Source organism: Malaya genurostris, chromosome 3, assembly GCF_030247185.1.
Source record: "Malaya genurostris strain Urasoe2022 chromosome 3, Malgen_1.1, whole genome shotgun sequence".
Classification (NCBI taxonomy): Eukaryota; Metazoa; Arthropoda; class Insecta; order Diptera; family Culicidae; genus Malaya; species Malaya genurostris.
Window position 1 is genome coordinate 110,513,605 of NC_080572.1, and position 26,395 is coordinate 110,539,999.

Here is a 26,395-nt window from a genome sequence, read left to right on the forward strand (position 1 = left end):
TCTAAAAACTGCTCTGAAAAAAGAATATATAAATGTGCACAAATTTATGATTTATAAACATAAGCTCTTCCATTTGATTATTGCATAAACTGAGTTTTCATTAATTGCCATTATCTTGATTTGCATCCAAAAAATCGCATTCGTAGTGATAAAGGCAGCCGAAAATCAATCCCCACAGGCGCTGGTAGTAATTTTCGATGGCCTGATCCCGTGTCATCCGAAGCCGTTTTCCGATATCGAGATATTGCCCGGCCAGCTGCGGATTCCGGTCGTTATAGGGATGCCATATTGTCTGATTGATTCTCCTATTGTTCGGCGTTGGATTGCTGCAAAAATATAAGAGAACAAAAACGGATAGGAAAAGTCACACAAAAGGCTACCGCATTCAAATCTCACAGTTGGAATCAAATGAGGGCGATAAAATATTTGCATTCAATAAATAACACGCTCGAAGGTTTGGCTTCCCATTCGCTTCGATACATGGTCCTGTGAATGTGAATATTATTGATGTATTATGTTCTTTCCTTTTCTCCGCTGCGGAAACGGAAGTTGTGCGAACGTTTGTCATTTTGGGGTATACGTGTGGAAAAAAAACTTGCACGGAATGGTAAAAAATAAACGGCGAATTTGTGTAATGGTTCGTAATAGAAGTGCCTTTTCGGAGACGAAAACGAGCGGGAACAAGACATCCCCGAGAATGGCTGTTATATTTTATCAATTGAATTTTTTGAATAATCATGCAATTGACTGTGAAAGTACGGCAATTGTCAAAATGTTCTCTATTGTGCGGGCGAACGACGTGCTTCGGATTTATTTCCCATTATTCTTCTTCGTGATCGGCAAATCTCAATCGATAGAGAAACACAGTTTGATGATGTCGTTATTATTTTTGTTATTATGCTGATTGGGTATGGACATAAATAATCGCCGATGAAAAAAAAACTTTAAAAAATTTTATTTTAAATTTTAAAAAATAAACAATTAGTCAACTTGGAAGCATCGATCGGCGCAGCATGTCTCTTTTTTCAAACCAATGGTGAATAGTCAGGATGCCTCTCTCCTTTTCAAACCAATGTTGAATAGTAATACATTATAGCTGAGCATATAGTAGATTAAGACCAGTATCGTTTACATATAGTAGGGTGAAGATAATGCGCAACATTAGTAGAGTATTTTAATCAAGAGTCTAAATGATACATTTTTCGTAACAAGCTTCAAAGCTCTCATTAATCAAAGTTTTAATATTTTTATTGAATAGCTAACATAAATATTTTGTTCATTAAACAAGTTACAATGTATCCAATGCAAGATCTGTATCCTAACCAATTCGCTCGGCAACAATAGAATACAGAACCGATTGCGTTGATTGTCGCTGCATTTGAGAGTATGAACCTAATTGGGAGATGATCAGCATCAAAACTAGCATGAGTAATCAGTTCAAAATAAAGCTTTCCGCTTCCGAAGAAATTATTAAAAAACCTATTTTAATCCACCTAGTCGTGTAATGATGTCTTTCTCATATTACTCATAACATTATAAATATAACCGTGAAATTCGCAAAAACAACTGTTTATTGAATAACATAGGAATAGGAAAATTTGCTCGGACCTAATCTCACAAACTCTACACACTAAAAAAATTTCGCAGAATTCGGTAATTTTTTACCGAATTTTCAATAGCTGAACGTTCGGTAATCAGTCCGGTAATTAAATTGATTACCGATCGTTCGGTAATTGCTGAACTGTCAAACAACTACCGTAAACTGTAAACCAAATGGATCTAACTGATTGTTCGGTAATTTTTTGTTTGTTTGTTTTCCTGGATTATCGGATTTCAAAAAACAACACAAATTTACAAAAACGAATGAAGAAAATTCCAACCTGTTGTGGCTATGATTTTATTCCACGAAAAAAAGGGTCAAATGTTTTCCGGCTGACCGGAATTCTGAGCGCCTTCCAAAACACTGCACAATCCGTCGAGTTCACCAGAAATTACCCTCGAACGATTTGTGTAGGCAGCAAGTGGAAAAGGGATTTATTATTTTCTGCCTAAAAGTAAACAAAAAGTTTTTAGCGGTTCTAATGTTTTGAAAACATTAGCACCTGTACCTCAATCCATTCAATGTACTCTTCAAGAATTTTTTGTTTGGTTAATAAAAAGACACTTATTGAAAATTTTAATAACTGTTTGACAGTTAGTTTAACGACAATCAGTTTTCACAGAAGTTCGGCTATTGGAAGATGATTTTACCATACGGACAGTATGGTTTTTACCGTACTCGGCGGCTATTCAGATTTACCTTATGAATTGTATATCTATTTACAAAATTCTGTAACGAAAATTTACGTCAAGCTGATCGTCCGGTAAAAATTAGCATAATTATTGTAAAATATAACTCATGTACCGAAATATCGGTCATTTCTATCGATTACCGGAATTGCTCGTCAAAAATATTACCGAACAAAGGAATTAATTCTTAGTGTGTATACATCCTGTTTACCCTGTAGTTCCGGAACCGAAAGTAGTATCCACAACAAATTAAGGAATTCCGTATGAAACTGTAAGACTTTTCTTTTGAACCTATAAGTTTGGGAAAATCGATCCAAGAAAAGTGAGCGAGATCTTTTTTGCAGTTTTTAATCACTATTTCCAATTCTTCCGAAACCGGATTCAGATGACCGGTATAGCTGAAGTTTGGTTGTTTGGCAGTTTGGAACTGTTTTGAACGTAGTTAAACCTATACTTACTATCTCATGCTCTATTTCGATTAAACCAATTAAACGAAATCTAACAAACGAAACGAACCTGCGTTTCTGTTACTTCTGCATATGTAAGTCAAGCTAAACAGCGTGAATCAGCAGCATAAAACATGTAGTAAGATTATTAATAATATTATTATTGTTATTATTATTATTATTATTATTATTATTATTATTATTATTATTATTATTATTATTATTATTATTATTATTATTAGTATTATTATTATTATTATTATTATTATTATTATTATTATTATTATTATTATTATTATTATTATTATTATTATTATTATTATTATTATTATTATTATTATTAATATTATTATTATTGAGATCACTACACAACGTGTACGAAATAGAACAAAACACGCCTTGTTCGTTTTGTGTTTTCTTCTTCTTTCGGTGTTGTACATATTGTCACTCCATATGGCGATTTGAAAACTTTGACATTCATCGCCCTGTAACTACGGAACCGGAAGTCGGATCCGGATGAAATTTCACAGTAGCTTTAAAGACAGTATGAACTTTAATTTAAATCAAGATTTGTGAAAATCAGTTCAAGCATCGCAGAGAAATCGAAGTGAATTTAGTTTTAGGAGTTTTTCTTCTCCACTTTCGGTGCTCTCGGAACAGGAAAATAGGGGACCAGTAGTGCCGAATTAAGTTTTCATGCTCACAAACCAACAAGCTCTGCAAACTAGAAGAATGTATCAGACAGTTTTATGGGATTTGCACCTGTTTTTAACCATCGTTCGTGGAAAAATACTAATAAAATTGGTAATTTTCCACTTATAACGCTTTAGTTCCGGAACCGGAAGTCGGATCTATATAAAATGTTCCACAAATTTTCAGGATATTGTAAGACCTTTAATGTGAATCTTAGTTTGCGAAAATCGGTTGAATTGTTCCAGAGATAATTGAGTGTAAACTTTTTTTCAAATTTTCACATATTACCATATAACTCCGGAACCGGAAGTCATACTCAAATGAAATTCAATCGCAAACTATGGGACCATAATACCATTCATTTGAATCTTAGTTTGTGAAAATCGGTTCAGCCATCTCTGAAAAAAGTGAGTGCATATTTTTTTCACTTTTTGGTGCATATCATCCTATATCTCCGGAACCGGAAGTCGGATCGGAATGAAATTCAATAGCAGGCTAGGGGACTATGAAACCTTTCATTTGAATCTTTGTTTGTGAAAGTCGGTTCAGCCATCTCTGAGAAAAGTGAGTGCATAATTTTTTAACATACACACACACATACACACACTCTCTCTCTCACACACACACACACACACACACACACGGACGGACGGCCACTCCAACACACACACACAGACATTTGCTCAGTTCGTCGAGCTGAGTCGAATGGTATATGATATTCGGCCCTCCGGGCCTTGGTTAAAAAGTCGATTTTCACAGTGATTGCATAGCCTTTCTATATGAGAAAGGCAAAAAAGATGGCTCATAACGGAGATGCTCTCTCCATTATGGGGAAAATGTGTACGATTGATATGCATGTATTTGAAGAAGGCTATATCTTCTTATGTGACTATCTGTTAACAGTCAAGTTACCCAGTTAAATCGCTGATCACCTACAACAATCAACTGGTCACATGTCAATATTGTCAAAACCCTGTTCAGGAAATCAACATCCACAGAAGAGACGTCTTCTATATCGGCCTCACTCAACCTCAGTGCTTCTAAGACTAAGCTTAACTACAAAAAGCCGTACTCATCAGCGATCAATGAACAAGAGAAGTGTATTTCAGCTAACAACGAACCCAATAATTTCACTATTAAATATTAGTTTTTTGTAGTTGGTGTCTTCATAAAAGTTGTTTGTAATCAAATGGCACTCCTTTTGATGTAAAAAGTTTCTAGGTGGTCCTTATTTAGATTGAAATCTGAAATCTTACTTTCATGATTGAACTCAAAAACGATTTCATTGTACAATAAAGTTGTAGGAAATTTTATTTTGGGCAATTTTGTTGGAAAAGCACCTTTCTAGCTTTTCATTTGATCGAGTTGCACCAATTTTCCCCAGTAAAAGTAAGGTGGCTACCGAAAAATCACTTTTTACCTTTTTTGCCTTTCTCATATAGAAAGGCTATACAATTACTGCAAAAACCGTCTTTTGAATCGAGGCCCGAAGGGCCGAATGTCATATACCACTCGACTCAGCTCGACGAGCTGAGCAAATGTCTGTGTGTGTATGTGTGTGCATGTGTATGTATGTGTGACAAATATTGTCACTCACTTTTCTCGGAGATGGCTGAGCCGGTTTTCACAAACTTATATTCAAATAAAAGGTCTCACGGTCCCATACAAAGTTCCTGAATTTCATTTGGATCCGATTGTGGATACGACTTCCGGTTCCGGAATTACTCACTTTTTTCGGAGATGGCAGAACCGATTTTCACAAACTTAGATTCATATAAAAAGACTATCCTATACAAAATTTCGGAATTTCATTTTGATCCAACTTCTGGTTCCGGAGTTACAGGGTGATATGCATAAAAAAATGTGCAAATAATGTCATTCACTTTTCTCGGAGATGGAAGTTCCAAGGATGCCATAAGAATATCCCAATTCTCATTCGGATCAAACCCCTGGTTTCGGAGATAGGGTGCTTAGTTTGAAAACGTCAATTTCAGGAATACTTTGTTCATAAGCTACCTTTTTATATTGGATTGTGATTTTCTTTAGTTTGCAGACCATGAGACTCTGAAACCAAATAAACCATTGATAACCCAATAAATGATTTGCTAAATTTTATCCAAGTCCGACTACCGGTACATTTTTTCCCACATTCAAAACGTCATAGAGAACCGTAAATAAATTTGTAGTTCATGTTAGTGTATGGTTGAATGAACCGAATGTCACTATGCCGATATCCAGCTTTCGGTTCCGGAGGTACCGGCAATAATAATCAAAAGTGATAAAATGGAGCTCACTTCACTTTCTCCTATGAGAATATAGATTGAATAGATTTTCACTAACTTAAATTCAAATGTAGTGTGTCAATGTAGTAGTATTATGAAACAGAAATCTTCAAAAGTATTTTCTTAACTTTTCAAATTGTAGTATTTCGGGGAATTTCTGCTGTAATATACTGGAAAAAGTGAAAATGAGAAAGGTATCATTACTCCACTAGGTGGATTAAAACAGGTTTTTATAAATATAAAAAATAGGTATAGAATTCGCTCATACTTTAGAAAGTGTCATATACCGATTGATTCAGTTCGACGAACTGAGCAAATGTCCGTGTGTGTGTCTGTATGTGTGTTGTCATCAAAGAGGTCGAGATCTCAGAGATGGCTGGACCGATTTTGATCAAACTAGTCGCAAATGAAAGGTCTCTCCGTCACCCAAAACGCTATTGAATGGTTTTGAGATCGGATGTTTACTTTTTGAGTTATACGAAGTTTTATGTCAAAATTTCAGTATCTGTCTCACTTGACCTTGAAAACAGAACATGTTTCCAGGCTTAGATGCTTGGGAGCAACGTGAAACACGATTTTTTATACTGTTACATACGATTGTTTCTAAGTACCACTAAGACAGTGTACAGCATCCTTTTTCATGACATTTTAACTCAGACCGATTTTAGCACGGTTCGTTTTTGGCAAAGTCATGACATATGTAATCCAAATGATGGCAGCATTTTCGAGTTGAAAGCAATTTCATAATTATATTGATAATTGTTATATATTCATAATTGTTATGTTCTTCCAGCAATAATTGCTGTAAGTAATTTACAGCAATAATTCCTTGAAGAACAAAACACCCATATACCATTCGAATCAGTTCGTAGAGATCAGCAAATGCGCGTGTGACAAATAATTTCACTCAATTTTCTCAGAGATGGCTCAACCATTTTCTACACACTCAGATTCATATGAAAAGTGGTATACACCCAAACAATGTTCTTGAATTTCAATTTGATCCAACTTCTGTTTCTGGAACTACAGGATGATATGCCAAACGAGCTTAAAATAATGTAACTCATTCTATCTCGTAAAAACACCTTGCTTTTTAGTCAGATCCCACTTCCGCATTAGGAGATAAAAGGTGATTAGTATGAAAATGTCCATTTCACATAAATTAATCAGGTTTATCGGATTTGCAGATTTGGATAGTTGATAACCAAATAAACTTATTTCAGTTTTCGATTTGGAAGGTATCCGATTTCTCAAAGATTCTTCGATTTGGAAGGTATCCGATTTCTCAACACTGATTTTCATACATTTTGAATCAAATGTAAACTATACAGCCCCTCAGGTGAATTTAACTGACTTCGGCTACACCGATTTTTGGATTCCGGTTCCAGTATTGAATCGTTTCTCAAAGCTCAATCGTTTTCTAAAAAAAATCTGATTTAAGGACTTATGGTCCCATACAAAATTGGTGAATTTTATCCGATTCCGACTTCCGATTTTGGAATTGCAGGTAGAAAACAAAAATTCAAACTTTTGCAATTTATTCGTCACATTAATTTATGGCCAAACGAATCGTTTTGAGTTATGCTGGTTACTGGATACCGGCTCTGGAAGTACCGTAAATAATAACGAAAAACTCTAAAGTGGAACTTACTTCATCATCTCATGGAATGTTCAATCGATTGTCACACTTTAGATTCAAATTCGATTCGATTTGCTGATTCAATTTCTCAAACTGCCGCTTAAAATGTCATGAGAACTAAAACACCGAAGAATTTTCATGCAAAAAACACATGCGGATTGATAAAAAACGTATCATTTCACTGCTAGGTGGATTAAGCATGTTTTTTCATCAAAAACTAGTCAACCTTCAAATATCAATATTCATTAGATGCCAAATCGATAAAAATGTATCCTATGCGGTTCCTGAAAGGTCATAATATAAGTAAAAGTTTAGGAGAAAAAGGCAAAATTGTGGCAAAACATCAAAATTGTGCGCAATAAATAGTTCAACAACTTTTCTGAAGACAACTTCTCCATAGAACGTTTCAAAAAAAGTTAGAAACAAAAAGTGATTTTTCAGGAGCCACCCTACTTTTACTCGGGAAAATTGATGTAACTCGATCAAATGGAATGCTAGAAAGGTGCTTTTTCGGCAAAATTGTTCAAAATAAAATTTCCTACAACTTTATTGTAGAATGAAATCGTGTTTGAGTTCAATTAAGAAAGTAAGATTTCAGATTTCAATTTAAATAAAGACCACCCTCGTAACTTTTTACATCAAAAGGAGCGCCATTTGATTAAAAACAACTTTTGTGAAGATACTAACTACAAAAAACTAATATTTAATAGTGAAAACATTTTTGTCACGCTAGTTTCCCGTTTCGGACTCGGTGCTGAGGTTTGTATGTTTCCATTACCAGGAGGCTCCGTATGTGAGCTCTTTGGTGCGGGGAAGTTTGAAGGGCAATTTAAAATGTATGTAATGAATTCTAACCGCGATGGAGGTGGTTGCAGATGGTTTTTACCGGTAATTCTAACTGAAGCACAGCACAAAGATTAACTATAGAAAAGGTGGCCAAATAGGATCGACTTTCTCTGAAACTATGTACACGTCTTCAGCAGGGTAAATCAGTGAAAAATGGTGTTCAAGAAGCAGTTGCAAGACATGAATTTCATTTCATATAAGAATATTATGTTATAAGAAATCACTATATAATAATTGAACTTCATGTCCAAATGTCTCGATAATGGTTTTGCCTTTCTCATATAGAAAGGTTATTCAATCACTTGAAAAACCGACCAGTGAAAATTGGCCCGGAGGGCCAAGTGTCATATACCATTCGACTCAGTTCATCGAGCTGAGCAATGTCTGTGTGTGTGTGTGTGTGTGTGTGTGTGTGTGTGTGTGTGTGTGTGTGTGTGTGTGTGTGTGTGTGTGTGTGTGTGTGTGTGTGTGTGTGTGTGTGTGTGTGTGTGTGTGTGTGTGTGTGTGTGTGTGTGTGTGTGTGTGTGTGTGTGTGTGTGTGTGTGTGTGTGTGTGTGTGTGTGTGTGTGTGTGTGTGTGTGTGTGTGTGTGTGTGTGTGTGTGTGTGTGTGTGTATGTGTGTGTGTGTGTGTATGTGTGTGTATGTGTCAAATAATCTCACTAGGTTTTCTCGGAGATGGCTGAACCGATTTTGACAAACTAGGATTCAAATGAAAGGTCTCGTGGTCCCATACGGAATTCCTGAATTTCATCCGGATCCGACTTCCGGTTCCGGAATTATAGGGTAAAGTGTGTTCAATATTGTACACCGTCACTTAAACCGGCGAAACAAAAAACGTAAAAATTTTTCTAAACTGGTCTCAAAACTACACAAATCGATAGTCATTATCGGTAGGCAACTAAACAAACTGTTTTCGGCTATCCTGGTTTCCGGTATCCGGTTCCGGATTCCGGAAAGTGCATATAATAGTGAACCCATTTCGTTTTCTTAAGGATGGCTTACCCAATCAAAGCACTGTTTTATTCTGTATGTTATGCATAAACAATCTCTTGGTTTCTTTCAAAACTCGAAGAGAATTTTTTTGAATAGTGCATGAAAATGTACATGAGAAAGGCATCATTACACCACTAGGTGGATTAAAACAGGTTTTTCATTTATCCATTGCGTTTGATCTGTGAAATCATGTTCTAGTATTCAAACGACTGTTTTTCTTCACAAACTTGTTTTGCAAATGCAAATGTTTTAGCTATTACTTCTTCATAGAGAAACACTACTAAATGAACGTCGAATGTTGGCTTTAGTAACGGATTTAAAATAAGAATATTACTAACGAAATCAAGCATGCGTTTAAAAAAAAAAATTCTGAATATTCTCAATTGTTAGAAAAAGCATTAAATTTGTTTTCTGTGTGTATTTTCAAGAGACCCCAATTGAATTCTAACAATTTCTTGGACATGAATTGTGTTCAATGAACAGTTTTTGAATTTCAACGGCTCGAAGGAAGTGCAGTTTTGAGTCAGATAGGTTTGTATATCCGTGCAAAATATATTGTTTTCTATTCTGAAAATGTTTTATCCAGATCGGATTATGTGAAGTCTGATGTTTTGCGACTCATTTCTAAAATTATTTAGCCTGGCCGTGTTCTTGTTACGTTTTAAACACCAAACCAAATGTGAAAACCCACATTTTCACATTTGGCTGGTGTTTTAAATTAAACCGATTGCATTTTTTAATTGCTGCTTGAAAGGATTGAAAATGTGACTGTGGGATTCCAATATTGACATTATCCAGGAGGGAATGTAATTGAATTGCGCCTACACTTTTATAGTGGCCGAATCCCAAGTAACAATTCGAATGCCTTATGGTTTTGATTATAATTTATAGGAGTTTTGTAATTGATTTTTTAATCACTACCTGTTTTATGACAACTATAATAAGTGTCTCTTTTAACCAGTAATATCATAGTTTTCAAAGCTTCTATAAAACCCTTTACCTACACTAAAAATAAAATATAAATAATACAATTTGCACTAGAATAAAACCATGCAAACACTCTTAATATTGCTTTCAAACATTTTCTTTAAAACATTATTGTCAGTTAAATTCTTTCATGAATCTAGTTTTGTGTGTGTGCGTGTTCATTCTATGACAATTTCACTCAGAGTAAATTTGAGGGTTCTAAAGTACATTTATGACAAATTAGTTGTAGGCTATTTGATTTATTGCTTCTTAGGTTAAGTGTAATTTGCATTAAAAGAAATTTCATGGCAGCCATTATGATGTTCTATACCGTAGCATTTATTGATATCAAATAAACTTCGAAATGCAAAAACGAGGAAATATGTTGGACTTTCATGATTCATTTTCAGATCGTATGCACAAGTTTTATCGCCACAGAATAGTTTCATACAAAAATGATGATGAATCACAAAAAATAATTTTCATAAATCATGGAGACTTTCGCAAAAACCGCATTTATTTCAAAGCGATCAGTTGTAATTCTTATTTTTATCCTTACATTCACGATAAAAATAAAAGCGCATGAAGTTTTTACGTTCGGAAAAAGTCTCAAACTCGTGATTAAAATATAATATATTCTTACTGATTGCATTCAAAGTGGACATGACACACATAGTCAAGAAAAATATCATCAAAACGACAATTTATTCATAGCGGAATTCATTCCATCCCAAGAAATTTAATGTTGATCGTAAAGCTGGTTTCAAAATTTTCTTGAATTTGGAGTTTTAAAGCAGGTTTATGCTGATTCTTCATTTTGATTTATAAACCTAATGAAGAATGGTCCACTTTGCAGGAACATGCTATTATAGAAGTTTTCAGTAGGCTTTCGTGGAGTTTAAAGTTTTATTGCAAGATTTATTATGTAGCATTGAAGATAGCTACAAGTATTTAATAATATTAAAATTGTTACTTGGGAATGGAACACAAAATTTACAAACAAAACTACTAAAAACAAAATTTACAAATTGTACAATTTACAATAAGTAGAATCACGCACAATGAAAAAGATGTTAAGCCTTCTAGCCAAAGTAAAATCAGTACATTGATGACAAAAATTTTTCACTATTCAGCAGAAAATTAATCGAATTGAAAATAGTTTCTACAGATACAGATTCAGCCCTCCTAGACAAGACCACGCCCATCTCCTACGCATTGTTAATCTTTCAGTAATTAGGTCTATTAGTTGCACATAGCTGGGTACAAAGTGGGGAATTTTACCTAGATCAAATCGAAGTAATGGGGTGAAATGTGCAAAAAAGATTAGTTAAAAGTGCATTCGATTTTATCAGAGATCGCTTAACGAATTTTCATAAGATTCGGTTCAAATGAAAAGTCTTATCCCATAGAATCCTTTCAAATCATAAGTACGTATAGAACTTTGTTCAGATTCGACCTCCACTTCCGGAAATTAATAGAAAATTAAGAATTCCTAGTAGTCCTTTTAGTAATATTTATGAAAACATGAGGTACATGAGAAATCATCATTATAGCACTAGGTGGATTAAATCAGTTTTTTTTCGAAGAAAGAAAAACGATATGAAAATATTTTTTTCTAAATGAAAAACAAACATGCGTCATTATGGAAATTTTCAAACTTAATAATTTTACCTACAAGAAATTTACCTTTTAGTTAGCCAATAAATATATAGCTAGAGGCACCAAACACGATGAAATCATGAGTAAAATATATAAACAATCATCACTCATGAAACAAACGAAATCTACTGAATAGTTTTTACTTATGGGTTATTATAAATTTTTTTGCTACTAAATTACAGTTATGAATTTTTGATTTACGTTTAATACATAAATTCAAGAAGTCTTGTTAACGGAATGATATATTCAACATTTACATAGTGTTAATATATGTTACCATAATAACAATTACTATGAATCGGATTCCAGTGCCGGTCTGTCGATGTTGAAATCAATTACCGATACAATCGTGCTCAATACCAACTACATTTCCATAGAACCGTAGAGCAATGAAATGCTGTAAGATTTGAATGTTTTTTTTTTTTTTTTTTTCAATAACTATTTATTGGAATATGAGTTAAAATTAAATTATTAAGATTTAAATTGGGTGTTCAGCCACAAGTGGTGACTTTTCAGCCCTGTTATATATATATATATATGATTTGGTTATTACCATGAAGACATCATTTGCTTCCGCAATTCTGAGATTTTTGTGTAGGGAAAATTCTAAACCTACTTGTATTGTGTAATGGGGAAAAGGAACTTATATACTAACTTACTAACTAATACAGAGAGCGAATCGATTCAATTGAAGATTGCATCGATTTTTGTCGGAATTTGCTTATAATATTATGTGACATTACATCTAATGGTTCTATATTTGTGAGTCTGTGTAACTCATTTGTACTAAACCAGGGAGGACGCTTCAGAATCATTTTCAGAATTTTATTCTGAATCCTTTGAAGCGTTTTCTTCCTGGTGGAACAACAGCTTGACCAAATTGGTACCGCATAAAGCATGGCTGGTCTGAAAATTTGTTTATAAATTAACAATTTGTTTTTTAGACAGAGCTTAGAATTTCTGTTTATAAGAGGATATAAACATTTAATATATTTATTACACTTTGCCTGGATTCCTTCAATGTGATCCTTGAAAGTGAGTTTTTTGTCATACGTTAAACCTAAGTATTTAGCTTGATCAGACCATGTCAATTCCAAGCCATTCAATTTGAGAATGTGATTATTGTTTGGTTTAAGAAAAGAAGCTCTTGGCTTGTGAGGAAAGATAATTAATTGCGTTTTTGCTGCATTTGGTTTAATTTTCCATTTTGACAGATAATCACTGAAAATATTTAAACTTCTTTGTAGGCGACTGCAGATCACTCTTAGATTTCTACCTGTGGCTAACAGACTTGTGTCGTCACAGAATAGCGATTTCTGACAACCAACGGGTAGATTTGGAAGATCAGAAGTGAAAATATTATACAAGATTGGAGCTACACTCGAACCCTGCGGAAAAGATTTGAATGTTAATTGAACAAACTGTGCATGATTGATTACTGTTTTTGGGCGCTAGTGAATTCCGTATTTGTGTTCCAGGTTGAACAAAAATAAACCGCCTTTGATCCACCTAGTGGCACAAAGATGTCGTTCTTATCATGAGATCATTATGTTCATACGAAACATCGGGGCCCTGGAATTAGTTAGTTCGATGTTTTTTTTATTACTTTCTCTGGTACTTCCGGAATCGGACACCGAAGACCAACATCACCGCAGTGAGCTTGTTTTGCTTAAGAAGATATATTCCAGTGTCTTTTGAAAGCTACTTCGGTATAGCCTTTCTCTACGACCAAGGTAAATATCCCTTTCATAAACACAATCTATATGCAGATGAATGGGTATAGCTCTAGAATGATATGGAAGGGCGTGAGAAGTTAACCCGTGATGTTTGCTGGGAAATATGACCGAACAAATGATTAATGACTACACTTACTTAGATTTGATGAAATTCGTCCATAGGCGCACCATTTGGCGTTGCATTCTGAGTGACTTTTTATACGGCTGAAACTCACTGGACGATTGATTCAGGACAAGCATGTTTCGGTAGTTGTACGGCGTGAAAATGTAGCCTAAGTCATCTCCGTGCATGGCTCCAGGTATTGTACGAGGTCTTTCATTCCGATAAGCGACATTCTTAGGATAGCCAAAAGGACCGTCGAATGAAAACTTGTAACGGTAGATGGGTGATTCGAAGTGCAATGCTGCATTTTTGATGAAATAGTTGACACCAAACAAAATGTCACCGGTGGCTAATAGGGCCGATTTGCTAACCGATCGATTGGCCCAAGTATGTGTCAGAAAATTTAGGATTCGCTCTTGAATGGTGGCGTTCGTATTGGGACAATTTGAAGGGATGTCATAGAAGCCATTGTTAATAAAATACGCCTGGTGTTCTATTCGTGTGGTTCCGATAAGAAGCGGTACATCGTTTAAGGGAGCGATCTCCTGAACCATAGCGTACGGATTCTTCGGCGCATATATTGGATCTTCGCTCGGCATGTAGCAATGAGTTTTGAATAGCTCTAAATAAGGAATCATTAATTTTTCTGGTCGTGCTTTCAACTCTTCTTTGGTGGTAGCGTCAATTTTGTTGAGATAATCGTTGCTACATCCCTGTGGGTCAAAATTATATGCCCACGGCTGCGTCATTGTTCCACTCATGGCAATAACATTTTGGAACAATTCCTTTGAAGCTACTGTGTACATATGATACGTGACAGATGCCGCTCCCGCACTCCATCCCAGTAGTGTAACTCGGTTTGGATTCCCACCGAAGTTACGAATGTTCCTATTGACCCATCGAAATGCCTCAGTTTGGTCTCTCAGGCCCAGGTTTGAATGAATATCCAAATCTACGATTCCGAGGAATCCAAATGATGCAAGACGGTAATTAAATGTAACTACAATTATATCCTGTAAATACGGAACAGTAGATAACTGTCAAAATGGTTGTGTTTCTATTAATACCTTGTCTAGTATTGGTTCCGGTCCGAAAATATCCGTTTCGGATGATCCTTCAGTAAAGCTTCCTCCGTGTACCCAGACAAGCACTGGCATCTTTTTAGGACGTCTAGCAGTTCCACTAACGTGTGTAGTGTAAATATTCAAATACAGGCAATCTTCTGTTCCTTCCAGGGTTACAACCTGCGTGCAGGGACTTCGAACGTGGTGGAAATCTACTGAACCATTGAAAAAACTTGGGACCGGGTCCTGAAAGTCATTATTAGAATATACAAGAATATATAATAAATCTACTCGATTGCGGGTGTAATGTGGTTTAAGCAGCGATTCAACTTGTAGTAAGTATTATCGGGCAGAATTTGTGAGACACATAAAAAGTGGGATGTGTTAGGAAAATCGGTGAAGAATTGTGCGGGAGATTTGTAGGACTACTCGGCATGTAACAATGAGTTTTGTGGGCTGAGAAATGTTTATAGTTTGTGAAATATGTTGGAGTCTCTTGAAAACAGGATAAGCATGGGTTTGGCTACCGGATCATTCGATAAAATGTTTCTAATGAAGTTACGTTTGCCATACTGCAGGTTGGGCTATTCCGGGCAGTTGACTTCCCAAGTAGCACACAGCCATCGCATGGAACCTTCAAACTTAAACATGTTGGTCTTAATTATGCAGCAAATGATCGGACAAATATGAAGGGCCTTGGCGATATTAATCTCTTGGTGTCAATCTCTTTTCGGATATTCGGCAGTTTTTTATGACTTGAAGGGTTCAGATGGTTCAAATTTCGGCTGAAGTTAATGTCGAGGTTCCTGGGGAACTTCTTGAATGGAACAGTAACGGCACCAATGGAGATAGGATGGTCAATATCAAATTATCATTCCTAATATTAATAAGAGAAGGAACATTCAATGAGGATAATGTTGAAAGCGACACTTCCATTTCGCGCTTGCTGTCTATTGGATTTTCTTCTTCATAATTTCACTGTATTTGCCGATGACGATCATTACGATACCATCGACGTATACAAATATCTTCATACCCTTGGATAAGTGTTTGAATAGAGAGTTCATTCCCTCTAGGAAGAGTGTATGTAATAGGAGAGTGTATGTATTTTGCAGTTTCTGCCATTTTGCAAACACGCTCTTCAAGAAGTGTGACGAGGAGACGATTCACCTGCCTCTCGAGAACTTTTCCGTGTCACAAGTGGATTTTTACTTTGCAGAGGGTGCGAAGTTGAGTTCTTTCTTGGAAAAGATTCCGTTCTATACTTCTTTGATTTCAATGGAACGTCGCCGTGTTGGCCAACATAGATTCGGAATAACGGCCGAAGTGTTCTGTGATGACTACCATATTAGAAGTGAATCTGATGTTTATTTCTCAGGACAAACCCTTTTGTCTGCGCTTCATCCTGAGTGCGTTTATTTCACTATCACCCTTTTGTCTACGCTTCATCCTGAGAGGTTCATTTCACTATCACTCGGGAAAAATCAGTTCAAGAGATTTTCTAAAAAAACTCAGTAACTGAAAAAATCACTTCTCATATTTTCATTAATGAAACAAGCATCCACAAAACTTTGAACCTCGAAGTTCACAAGTGATTTCTTGTATCAACGAAACTTGATGACGAATTTTCACCCAACGAAATATCGCTAAAGAGATAATCGAAAGATGATACACGTAGGGTTGTTCTCCGAAGATACACGTAGGGTTGTTGATATGAACAAACGTATTTTTTGCCACATTCCAAATAGTGATTATAGCGACGAAAGGCTATTTTCATTCCAGCTGGCTGATTACACTGCACTATTTCGCTTAAACCAAGTAAAACGCTATTTAGCATGAATCTGATCCATAGAAGTAACAGGAGCGCAGCGTCGTCAGCAAGTCTCGAACACACCGTAGGCGCAGTGTTTGAATGGCGCGTTTGAATCAGCATAGCGGTAGTCTGCGCTTCTGTTACTTCTGCGTACGTTATTATAGCTGAAGGGCATGACATGACTAATATTTTTTAATTAGCTGCATAACATGCTTTGTGATTGTTTCCATTGTCATTACAACTATTATGAATCACAGCACTTGCTGCTTTTATTAATGATTTCACTCCACCAGCACGGTAGTGCCGAATAAACTTCAAATACAACATCACTATTGATCCACTCATCTACCCTCCCTAGGCAGACTGAATATTTTCAGAAAAGTTCAGTTTTTGTTTATCGACGAATTTATTCATCATGTATTCTGCAAAGGGTTGAGACACAACGGCTATGAAAATTCATTTCCCAAAAATCTTCTGCTCGTTATCATATCAGATATATTCAGTGTGCGATTTTTTTTCTTATATATCATCGAGCAGAATGTTTCACAACTGATTTTTTTGTCATGCGAAATCAGTTTCAGTGAGAATCGCGATTTCCAAAAGTCAGTGCTGAACTTTTCTGATCGATGATTTTTTTGTCTGAAAATTACTTGTGAAAATTTTCAGTAGCGATTTTTGAAATTTTGATTTTTCCCAACACTGTTTCTGATGATGATGATGATGATGATGATGATGATGATGATGATGGTCCCACCTCATACCACTACAAAGGTGTGAGCAGAACGAGTTATCTAAATGATGATTAATATTTTTGCACATATCTTAACCAGTAAACAAAACAAAACGATCTGATTAATCTAGCATGTATAGATTCTTCTTCAAAAGAACGATTGACCACAAAATAACATTCAAATATTTCGGATTTAGTATCCAGGGTTAATCAAGAAAATTTCCAACCCGGGAAGATCCTTGAACACATCAGAAATCGAACCCGATATCTTTACCAGTATCAGACAGCAATTCACCTGGCCCTTCCCGCCGGACCAGTTCATCGCTACAGACATCAGCTACGATGGAGTAACGAGACTACGGATGAGCAGAGCCAAGCCCAATTCCATCAACAACTGTCGATCCCAATTAGTTTACCGAATCTATTCCTTAAATTATTAATCAAACCTTGCGATCAAGGTCAAGAGCAAACTTAACACACCGAATGCTAAGGCTCTTCGTCCAGTCCTGTTCGCTTTCCAAATAGTCACTACCTGCTTTGCGCGCGAGGCTCAAACGTTTGTAGACTGCTCATTATTTTTTAACTCTCAAACAAACTAAAAATCCATCATTATCATACCGAACATAGTAACTTAATACGTCTTACAATAATATATATAAACAAAATAAAATACAATTTTCGAAATACGTAAAAAAAAAAATCTAAAAAATTTGAAATGAACTAATTAATTAAATATTTGCTTACAAAGCGGACTTTATGTGTGAAATACATAACTTTTTGAACTCAACCAATGTCGTCGCGCGTTTGTTTCTCTTGGCATCGGATTGAAAAAATTGAAAAAATGTACAATAATGAGTTTTGCGACCTGGCTAACAAAAAGCTTGGTGTTCTAGCATCAGATCAGCGTTTCTAGTATTGTACCTATGCAAATCAGTTCCTCTTTCAATTCGATCACACAAATATCGAGGCAGCATGCCATTTAAGATCTTGAAAATAAATACCATGGTTATGTAATAAATTCTCTGTTTCACTGAAAGCCATTGTAATGCGTTCAGTTGAAAATCTGAGGAGGTATATCTACTACATTTTAGAATTAATCGCATGATCTTACTTTACAGTCGCTGTAATCTCAAGATTTGTGTGTTATTAGCAAGAAACAGAATGGATGGGCAAAAGTCAATGTGTGGTGAAATGACTGTTTTATACAGTAGAATCTTACTACGGATCGTTAGGTCATTTCTCAAACGACACAATATACCGTACCTCTTGGCAATCTTCTTGATGACGTTTTTGATATGAGATTTGAATGTTAACTTTTCATCAATTATGACTCCAAGATACTTCATTTCTCTAACGCGATCAATATATCGTATCTCGTTGGTAGAACTCTCTCTGTCAAACTTGGAAATAACGAGTCAGATAATTTCTCCAACTTGTCAGGCGTACCTCAGGGTAGCAACCTAGGACGTTTGCTGTTTTCTTTATTTTTTATAGATATTTGCTTTATCCTGCCACCAGGATGTAAGCTTATTTATGCAGATGATCTAAAACACTTCCTCATAATTCGATCCGAAGAGGACTGCATTGTTTTGCAAAAACAGCTCGATGTTTTCTGTGATTGGTGTACGCGTAACCGATTGACGCTAAGTGTATCCAAATGTTCTGTAGTTACCTTCACACGCAAGAAAAAGTCTGTTGTTTGGAGCTACACTGTTTCCGGAGAATGTCTCGAGAGAGTATCAGTTGTCAGAGATCTTGGTGTACTACTGGATATACAGAGCTATCCTTCAGAGACCACTACTGTCATATTATTGCTCAAGCCAACCGAAATCTTGGATTCATATTCCAAATAGCAAAAGAGTTCAAAGATCCATATTGTCTTCGCTCACTGTACTTCACCCTTGTGCGATCAGTCCTTGAAACTTCATCTGTAGTTTGGAGTCCTTACATAGATGTCTGGATTAACCGAATTGAATCAGTTCAAGCTAGGTTCATTCGTTATGCTCTAAAATCTCTGCCATGGCGTAACCCTACAGAATTACCTCCCTATACAGATCGCTGCAGATTGCCTGGTATGGACACGCTTGCCAAAAGGAGGAATATCTTTAGGGCCGCTTTTATTGGAAAATTATTAAACGGTCAAATTGATGTTCCATATATACTTTCTCGAGTTAATATTAACGTACCACCTACAACTTCAAGATCGAGGAACTTTTTAGGACTTGACCATCAACGTACTGATTATTGACAGAACGAACCCATAAGAGGGATGTGTTGTGTTTTTAACAATGTCTATGATTTTTTCGACTTTTCCATTTCATGTGATAATTTTAAAGATAGACTTAAGAAATTTACTTAGCATATAAGAATTTATGTAAAAACCAATATGTCAATTTATGTAACATGAAACTGTTTGTGATGTGATTATATTGTCAGTTCAGCCAACCTTAGAAATTAGAAAAGAAGAAGGGGTTTTATGCCAAATTGAAGATAGTTTCTGTTTGGATCTTCAATTGGGCTTTTCCCCTTCCAATGCTTCATGTAGACTATATCTGGTCAGATGAAGGAATAATAAATAAATAAATAAATAAATAAATAGTTTCACCATCAATTTCCACATTGGTGCCATGACCATATATTTAGTTTTCGCGACGTTTAGTTTCAATTGCTTAAATTTTAACCATCGAACCAGCGAACTTAGATCCTCGTTTAAATGTGCAACAGCTTCATTGACATCTTTAGCCCTAATGAACAGAACAGTATCATCAGCAAACAAATTTATATCACAGAAACGTAAGACTCGCTTCATATCATTAATATACATAATAAATAGAATAGGACCTAACACACTTCACTGAGGCACACCAAGTGAATTACCAAGGGAACTAGACACTACATCGTTAAAACAGTCTTTTGAGATCTACCACATAAACAGTTTTCAAACCATTCATGTGCCATTCCTCCGATGCCAAAACGCCGTAATGTCTGCAACAATAATAATCTTGAAATTGTTTCAAAAACTCTCTTCAGATCCAAGAACACAGTAAAAATACTCGCTTTGGCTTCGATTTTCTCCTTCCATTTTGCCAATACTAGGTTCAAAGCGGTTTCACAAGAGTGACGCTTACGATATCCCGATTGTTCCGGTATTACCAAACTGTTAGAGTTCAAATAGTTAATCAGCTGATCTTTAACAACTAGTTCCAGAATTTTTTCCAGCGTGTGCAGCATGTTAATGGGACGGTACTCCTCGGTTTTATCCGTTCCAGTAATCTTGGGGATAGGAACCACCAGAGATTCTTTCCACACGTTTTTCACGTGCCCCGTGTACAACGATTCATTTACCAAATCCAGTAGATCGTGTCCGATAACATGAAAGCAATCCTGTATCACTTTTGAGTTTACATTGTCAATACCAGTCGATTTTCCCAAATTAAAACAAATATTTTTCAGTTTCAGTTGTTCAATACTAATACAATACTTGAAAGTAATCTCAACAGCATGTGATTTCATTTATAAGCATGAACACAGCATTTTACATTGAAAACATTGGAAATGTTTAGAAAAAATGTAGGACAATATAGAAGTATATACGATTTGAGAAAATTCGTATATTTAATTCTACAAGGAAACCACAAAATTTGTTTATATTAAATAGAAAACTCTACGAGTAAGATTACAGGCAGTATCAAGGGCCGCATGAGTCTTATTAAACCATTTTACTAAATTTTTTTTCAGTCATGTTAAAAAAATAATCTTTTTTTTTTGTTTTTCCAGATGTCCTAGAAATCCATGAAACGTCTAGATCTTTTTTTAACTTTAGATCTCGACGATGGATATCTAGGACATCTGGGAAAAAGAAAATGTTCAATTATTTTTTTAAAACTCGATTTAGAAATGGTAAAATGGTTTAACAAGATTTAGAAAACCGCATTACCTTGAAAATTCTCCTAAAAAGTCATTCAGGGATTAGCTTATTTTGTGTTTAGGGCACATATACGATTTAGTTGTTCTTCACGTTTCGTCTTAGACTCCCAAGTGCATAACAGTTTCTGTTGGTCTGCTAAGCGGTTTGAGTCGAAAACTTGTTTCCGTTCGGAACGTCAGCAAAGACAATTAAGTTGCAACTCATGCAGAGTTTGAGCATTTACATCCGCACCGGTTAGAACAAGGTGACAGCAATGTTTCTTCATATCATAATTAACTACAAAATAGTTATTCAAGTTTCCAACCTGTATATTATGTTGTCATACTGTACAAGTTTCCATTTATAAGTTATCGTTAATTAATTCAATCACATATTTGATCATAGCTACCCAGCTACTAGTTCAAAATAAGTTTATTTGACGTTGCAAAACCATTAATACAAATAAAAGTATATGAAAATCGGTATCGTGAATTGATTTAGCGGTAACATAGGTATAAATAGATTGTAACATACAATTTAAGCATCAATTCAGACGCGGCAACATAATGATAACGAGATTGAAGTACAAACTCATTTTTCTTATAGACTAGAGATGGTTTAAATACTGTACAAGTTTTATGGCATCGTAGAAATTATGTGGAACATAAATATAATAAGAATATTAAATTTTTAAACATGTTCATAGAAAAGTATAATAAGTAACTAAAAGTACATTTTGCTTCGATCCACTATCATAAAACCGAAGACAGCAATATATGGATTGAGAATCGCTATCAACAATATGAAAATTTTCTTCATAGGATTCATAGGATTTGAAGACTTAAAAAATGTTAATTTGGCCAACATGAATAATTTTCGAGCATATAGAAGGTTTGTTGGTATCATAGATTGTATTTAATATTCAATTTAATTTAATTTAAATTAATAACAAAGTTTATTTGAAGGCACGTTGGGAATCATTTAAATGGAATTGTATTTCTCTCGAAAATTAATTGTAATATTTGAAGTACCAGATTTTGATCTACGTATGAACGTTTAATATAAACTGTTATGCACTGACGAAACTCTACGAAGAAAAGTAAAAAACAACTAAAATAAAAGTCGCATTAAAAACCGCATTGAAAGATTTGAGTGTGTTTTGCAGAAAAAATCTGCAATAGACAGTAGGAATCACCGCACTGGACGATTTTATCTATGTTACCTCACTTTTTTGGCATCAAAAATACTCTTCAATATACGGGGCCGGGTGTCAATTAAAAAATGCAAATCTAACCGCGTAACCATTTTCTGTCATAATTTTGAACGCTTATACTAATTAAATTTTTGGTAGATTTGTATGAGGCATATGGTATGTGGATGCCATTTTCCGTCTACTGCACGCCTTGTTAACTTCCGTATATTAAATACCAATTAGCTGTTAATTTTGATTTGCCGATAACTACACTTGAAAGACCAATTTAGAACTAACGCGGAAAATGCTTCGGACCTTATTTGAAGCGCTTGTATCTCGGTGTTTTGTTGATGGCTTTACTACGTACAACTTGATTCGAAAGCATTACTTAAAAATTGTACGCTTTAACATGAATTCATTTGTTGACGGGGTAGTGTGAATAAGCATAATGATGTAACCTAATTGACATGGCCTGATCAAGTGAAATATTTTGGTATAATGTTTGGTGAAAAGTCTTGCTTTCAAGGATCACAAAGAAGGAATTCAGATTATCAGGAATAAAACACTTGGAAAGATTTTCACATAGTATTATAAGTAGAATCCGACCAAAATATAATGCAATCTTCTATTGAATCGATTCACAGTTTATAAAATTAATAAGTTTCCAATATTCTATATAATTAATAAGTTTGTATGTTCCAATATTCCAGATCAAAAGACAAGTAGGTTCACATTTTATCCTACAAACAAAAATCACAGTATCGCGGATGCAAATGATTTGTTAAAGGTCATAACGAAATTAAGTAAATAATACAAATGATAAATCGTCAGTCATAAAAGAATTTCTGGAAAGAGTAGATTCAATTATTGGAATCTAATCATCAATTTTCACAGTCGCCAACAATCTATGCAAAGCAAAGCCTTGGTATTATATTCCTGTAGTGGAATTTGACCTTCTGTTTCAACAGACTTCGCAGCCGATTCAGAGTGTACAGAACCATTGCATGACCAGTGCCCTATGCATTGAACCGCCAACCCCGGACGCAATCTATGCACTTCGAATAAAATAAGTTTGTAGTTAAGTGTATCCACCATAACCAAAAATTGGTATTTATTAAGTGAATCTAAGAATTGTTTCATTTTTTATGTCATTGTTCGATACGACTGAATCTTGTGTACAACTCTGTCTTTTTAAGTTTTCGTTTTCCGAAGTTAGAAAGGAAATTCTGACACATTAACAATATGTGTAAACTAGTCAGCATGAGGAATCTGCTTCATTTTGTATGATCACTTATAGAAGAACACTTTACAAATTGAAATTTTGCTCTAATCTCTCTGTAACTCCGAAAGGGAAGCTGGTTCCTAATTCCGGAATTTTCTACAGAATCCAAAGTCCTTCCATTAGAAACAAAGATTATGAAAATCGGTTAAGCAATCTGCGTCGGGTTTGAAAGTCGGTTTCCACAGTGATTGCATAGCCTTTCTTTATGGGAAAGGTAAAACTGCGTCATGCGTATTATGTGTTATATATCTATACACCCAAACCTCCATTTACGTAAAAATCGGGGGTTCGTAAATCGAACAATGACGTAAAAAAGTTAAAGTTATTTGGAATATTCATCGTAAAAAAAATTCCTTATGTATATGAATTAGTGGATATGTATAACATATTGGATAATTATGGAACAAAAATTATCAGTTTTTGCAGGAACAGGATGTTTTAAGTAGCATCAATTTCCAAGATGGCGACTTCCGGTTCATCGATATTCGTTACAAACCTTAAGAATATAAATATTTTCGGAAAGGGTTTGATGAGTAGATGTCAGAAAACGATGTTTGAGGTAGTTCTAAATTCCAAGATGGCGACTTCCGGTTTATTGAAATTCCTTGAAAACCCTTGTAATATGGATATTTTTGGAACGGGGTGAATGAGTAGATGTCGGAAAACAATGTTTGAGGTGGTTCTGCGTTTGTATGCAAAAAACGTAACGCAAAAAAAGTTTACGTAAACGGAAGTTTGGGTGTAATCCGTTTGATGGTGAGCCGTGACTTCACTGTCGTTTTGGATGAGCACAATTTCGTCCGAATCTTTTCTTGGCGGTTTATTTTTAGAACCGGAAGTGTTCACCATGAGCTTTCCGAACTTGATCAATGACCCGATAATGACCTTTAAACGTGTCTAAGGTTGTCACTTCTACGTTTATTTCTCCGGATCGAGAAGCGTCACGCATTTGATCTTCAATCCAGAAACCGGATGTGGTCGTCATTTGATTTTCGAGCTTGCTCAATGATTCCAAATTAGATTTTAAACGAGTTTGTTGAAATCGGTTGAGCCATCTTCGAGAAAACTGATCGGATAGAAAAAATGCAGTTCGTCGGTTAAGTCACTATTCCAGTTAAGTCACTTCTCCGGAACAAGAAGTGTAAGTCATTTGATCTTAGAACTTTTGATCAACAAGCCAGTTGTAACTTTCAAACGAACCTAAGATTGTGGAAAACGGTTCAGCCATCTCCGAGGAAATTGATCAGATTGAAATTTTTTTAAAGGTTCACACACAAACATACACATCCTCGCGAACTGAATCGAATGGTATATATCACTAGGGGTATACGGGGCTCCAAACAAAAAAAGGTTTTCCAGCAACTCCCTTTTATAGAGAAAGACGAAAAGAAATTATTACCAATGTAATATTTGCAAGTAATTTTATAAATACTATATTGAGTATTGAGTGCTCCATCTACCTCGAATCGCAGTTCCCCGACTGGTGGCTGCACGTAAGGGATTCCGAGATACGCACAGTAAAGCCGTTTCGTAAAGGTTTCATTCAGCAGGCCGGTACCAACACCGTTTTCGTATTTTACAACACATCTTGGCGAACTGGATCTCGTGAAATGCAGTAGTGTTATTAACAACCCTAAGACGATGTGTACTAAACGAAAACACATTTTAATTGACTGTTCACTACACTGATGTTCTGTTCTATAGCTTTGAGAATTCTGCATCTACTACCAACCGAACGACTGTACCCAGAACTGGACTCTATTGAAACAAATAAGTGTGTCAGTTTGGTTTCTGATGCAGCAAACTGGTTCATTCATATGCATTAACCGCTGAACTCTGTTGAACACCATGAGGTCAACGCTTTTAATTGCATCAAATCTGTAGCATTAGTCTAACTGTCATTTTTGCGTATGCACTTTTATTACGATGGAGAATGTTCACGGAAGAAAGAGAAACAGAAGCGGTTGACGCGGTATTTCAGTTAAGCTCAATGAAGTGCACTTTGTTACTTTGATTGAAGTGTGAACTCAATCACCCGATGTCTTCACAGTGTCGCTTATTGATTGAAAGGCTACCCATGCGAAAAATTCCTTTTATATTGAGCTACTGAAAACGAAGTGAAATTATATACTGAAGTATCATCGACTAGCAGAAATCCCATCGGGGCTAATTTGTTCGAAAGTGAGGTTTTATTCGCTAGAGTGTTTAGCCGGGTGAACGATGGTTGGCAATTCCAGATAAATTTTTATTAGATATTAATAATATTTGTTTTTATTTTTAAAGTAAGTGAGAGTGTTCGGTTACCGGCGCCCTTTTATTTTCGGCTCATAACTTCTGACTTAGTGCACATTATGCGGACATCTATACATCAATGGAAAGCTGAAGTCCTTAGCTAACAACTGATTAAGAAACTAAATTGATTCATTTCATTGAAAAAAAATCTATCAATTTAGTAAAGCGATAAATTTTGGCCATTTCAAAAAAGGTGTTTAGTTACCGGTACCCTAAGAAATTTCACTAAAAATGGAAAAATATAAGTAAAGACTGCAGTTATTCAAAGAAAAAACTGAATTTTTCCTTTTTGGAAGCGTTTTGGACCAAAGTCTTTATTGTCTGATGGTGACTTCGCCTTGGGTCTCTTGGTCGATGATTTGTATGGTGGAGCTTTTGGTGTTCAACGATTTTGTTTTAGACTTTGTTAAGACGTAAAGCCGCCTTGAGCTAGTTTTAATATGATCAGTATCTAACGGGGAA

General features: G+C 35.4%; 1 protein-coding gene across 1 annotated transcript; it reads right to left on the reverse strand.

Moving 5' to 3' along the window:
- Positions 1–25,705, reverse strand: LOC131438659 (juvenile hormone esterase-like). Its single transcript, XM_058608816.1, has 4 exons — positions 25,102–25,705; positions 14,721–14,963; positions 13,687–14,666; positions 1–326 (listed from the first exon to the last, which is right to left on the reverse strand). Exons 1-4 carry the CDS (start codon positions 25,360–25,362, stop codon positions 101–103), a joined length of 1,710 nt encoding a protein of 569 aa, XP_058464799.1. The 5' UTR covers positions 25,363–25,705; the 3' UTR covers positions 1–100.
- Between the last annotated feature and the right edge of the window lie 690 nt (positions 25,706–26,395).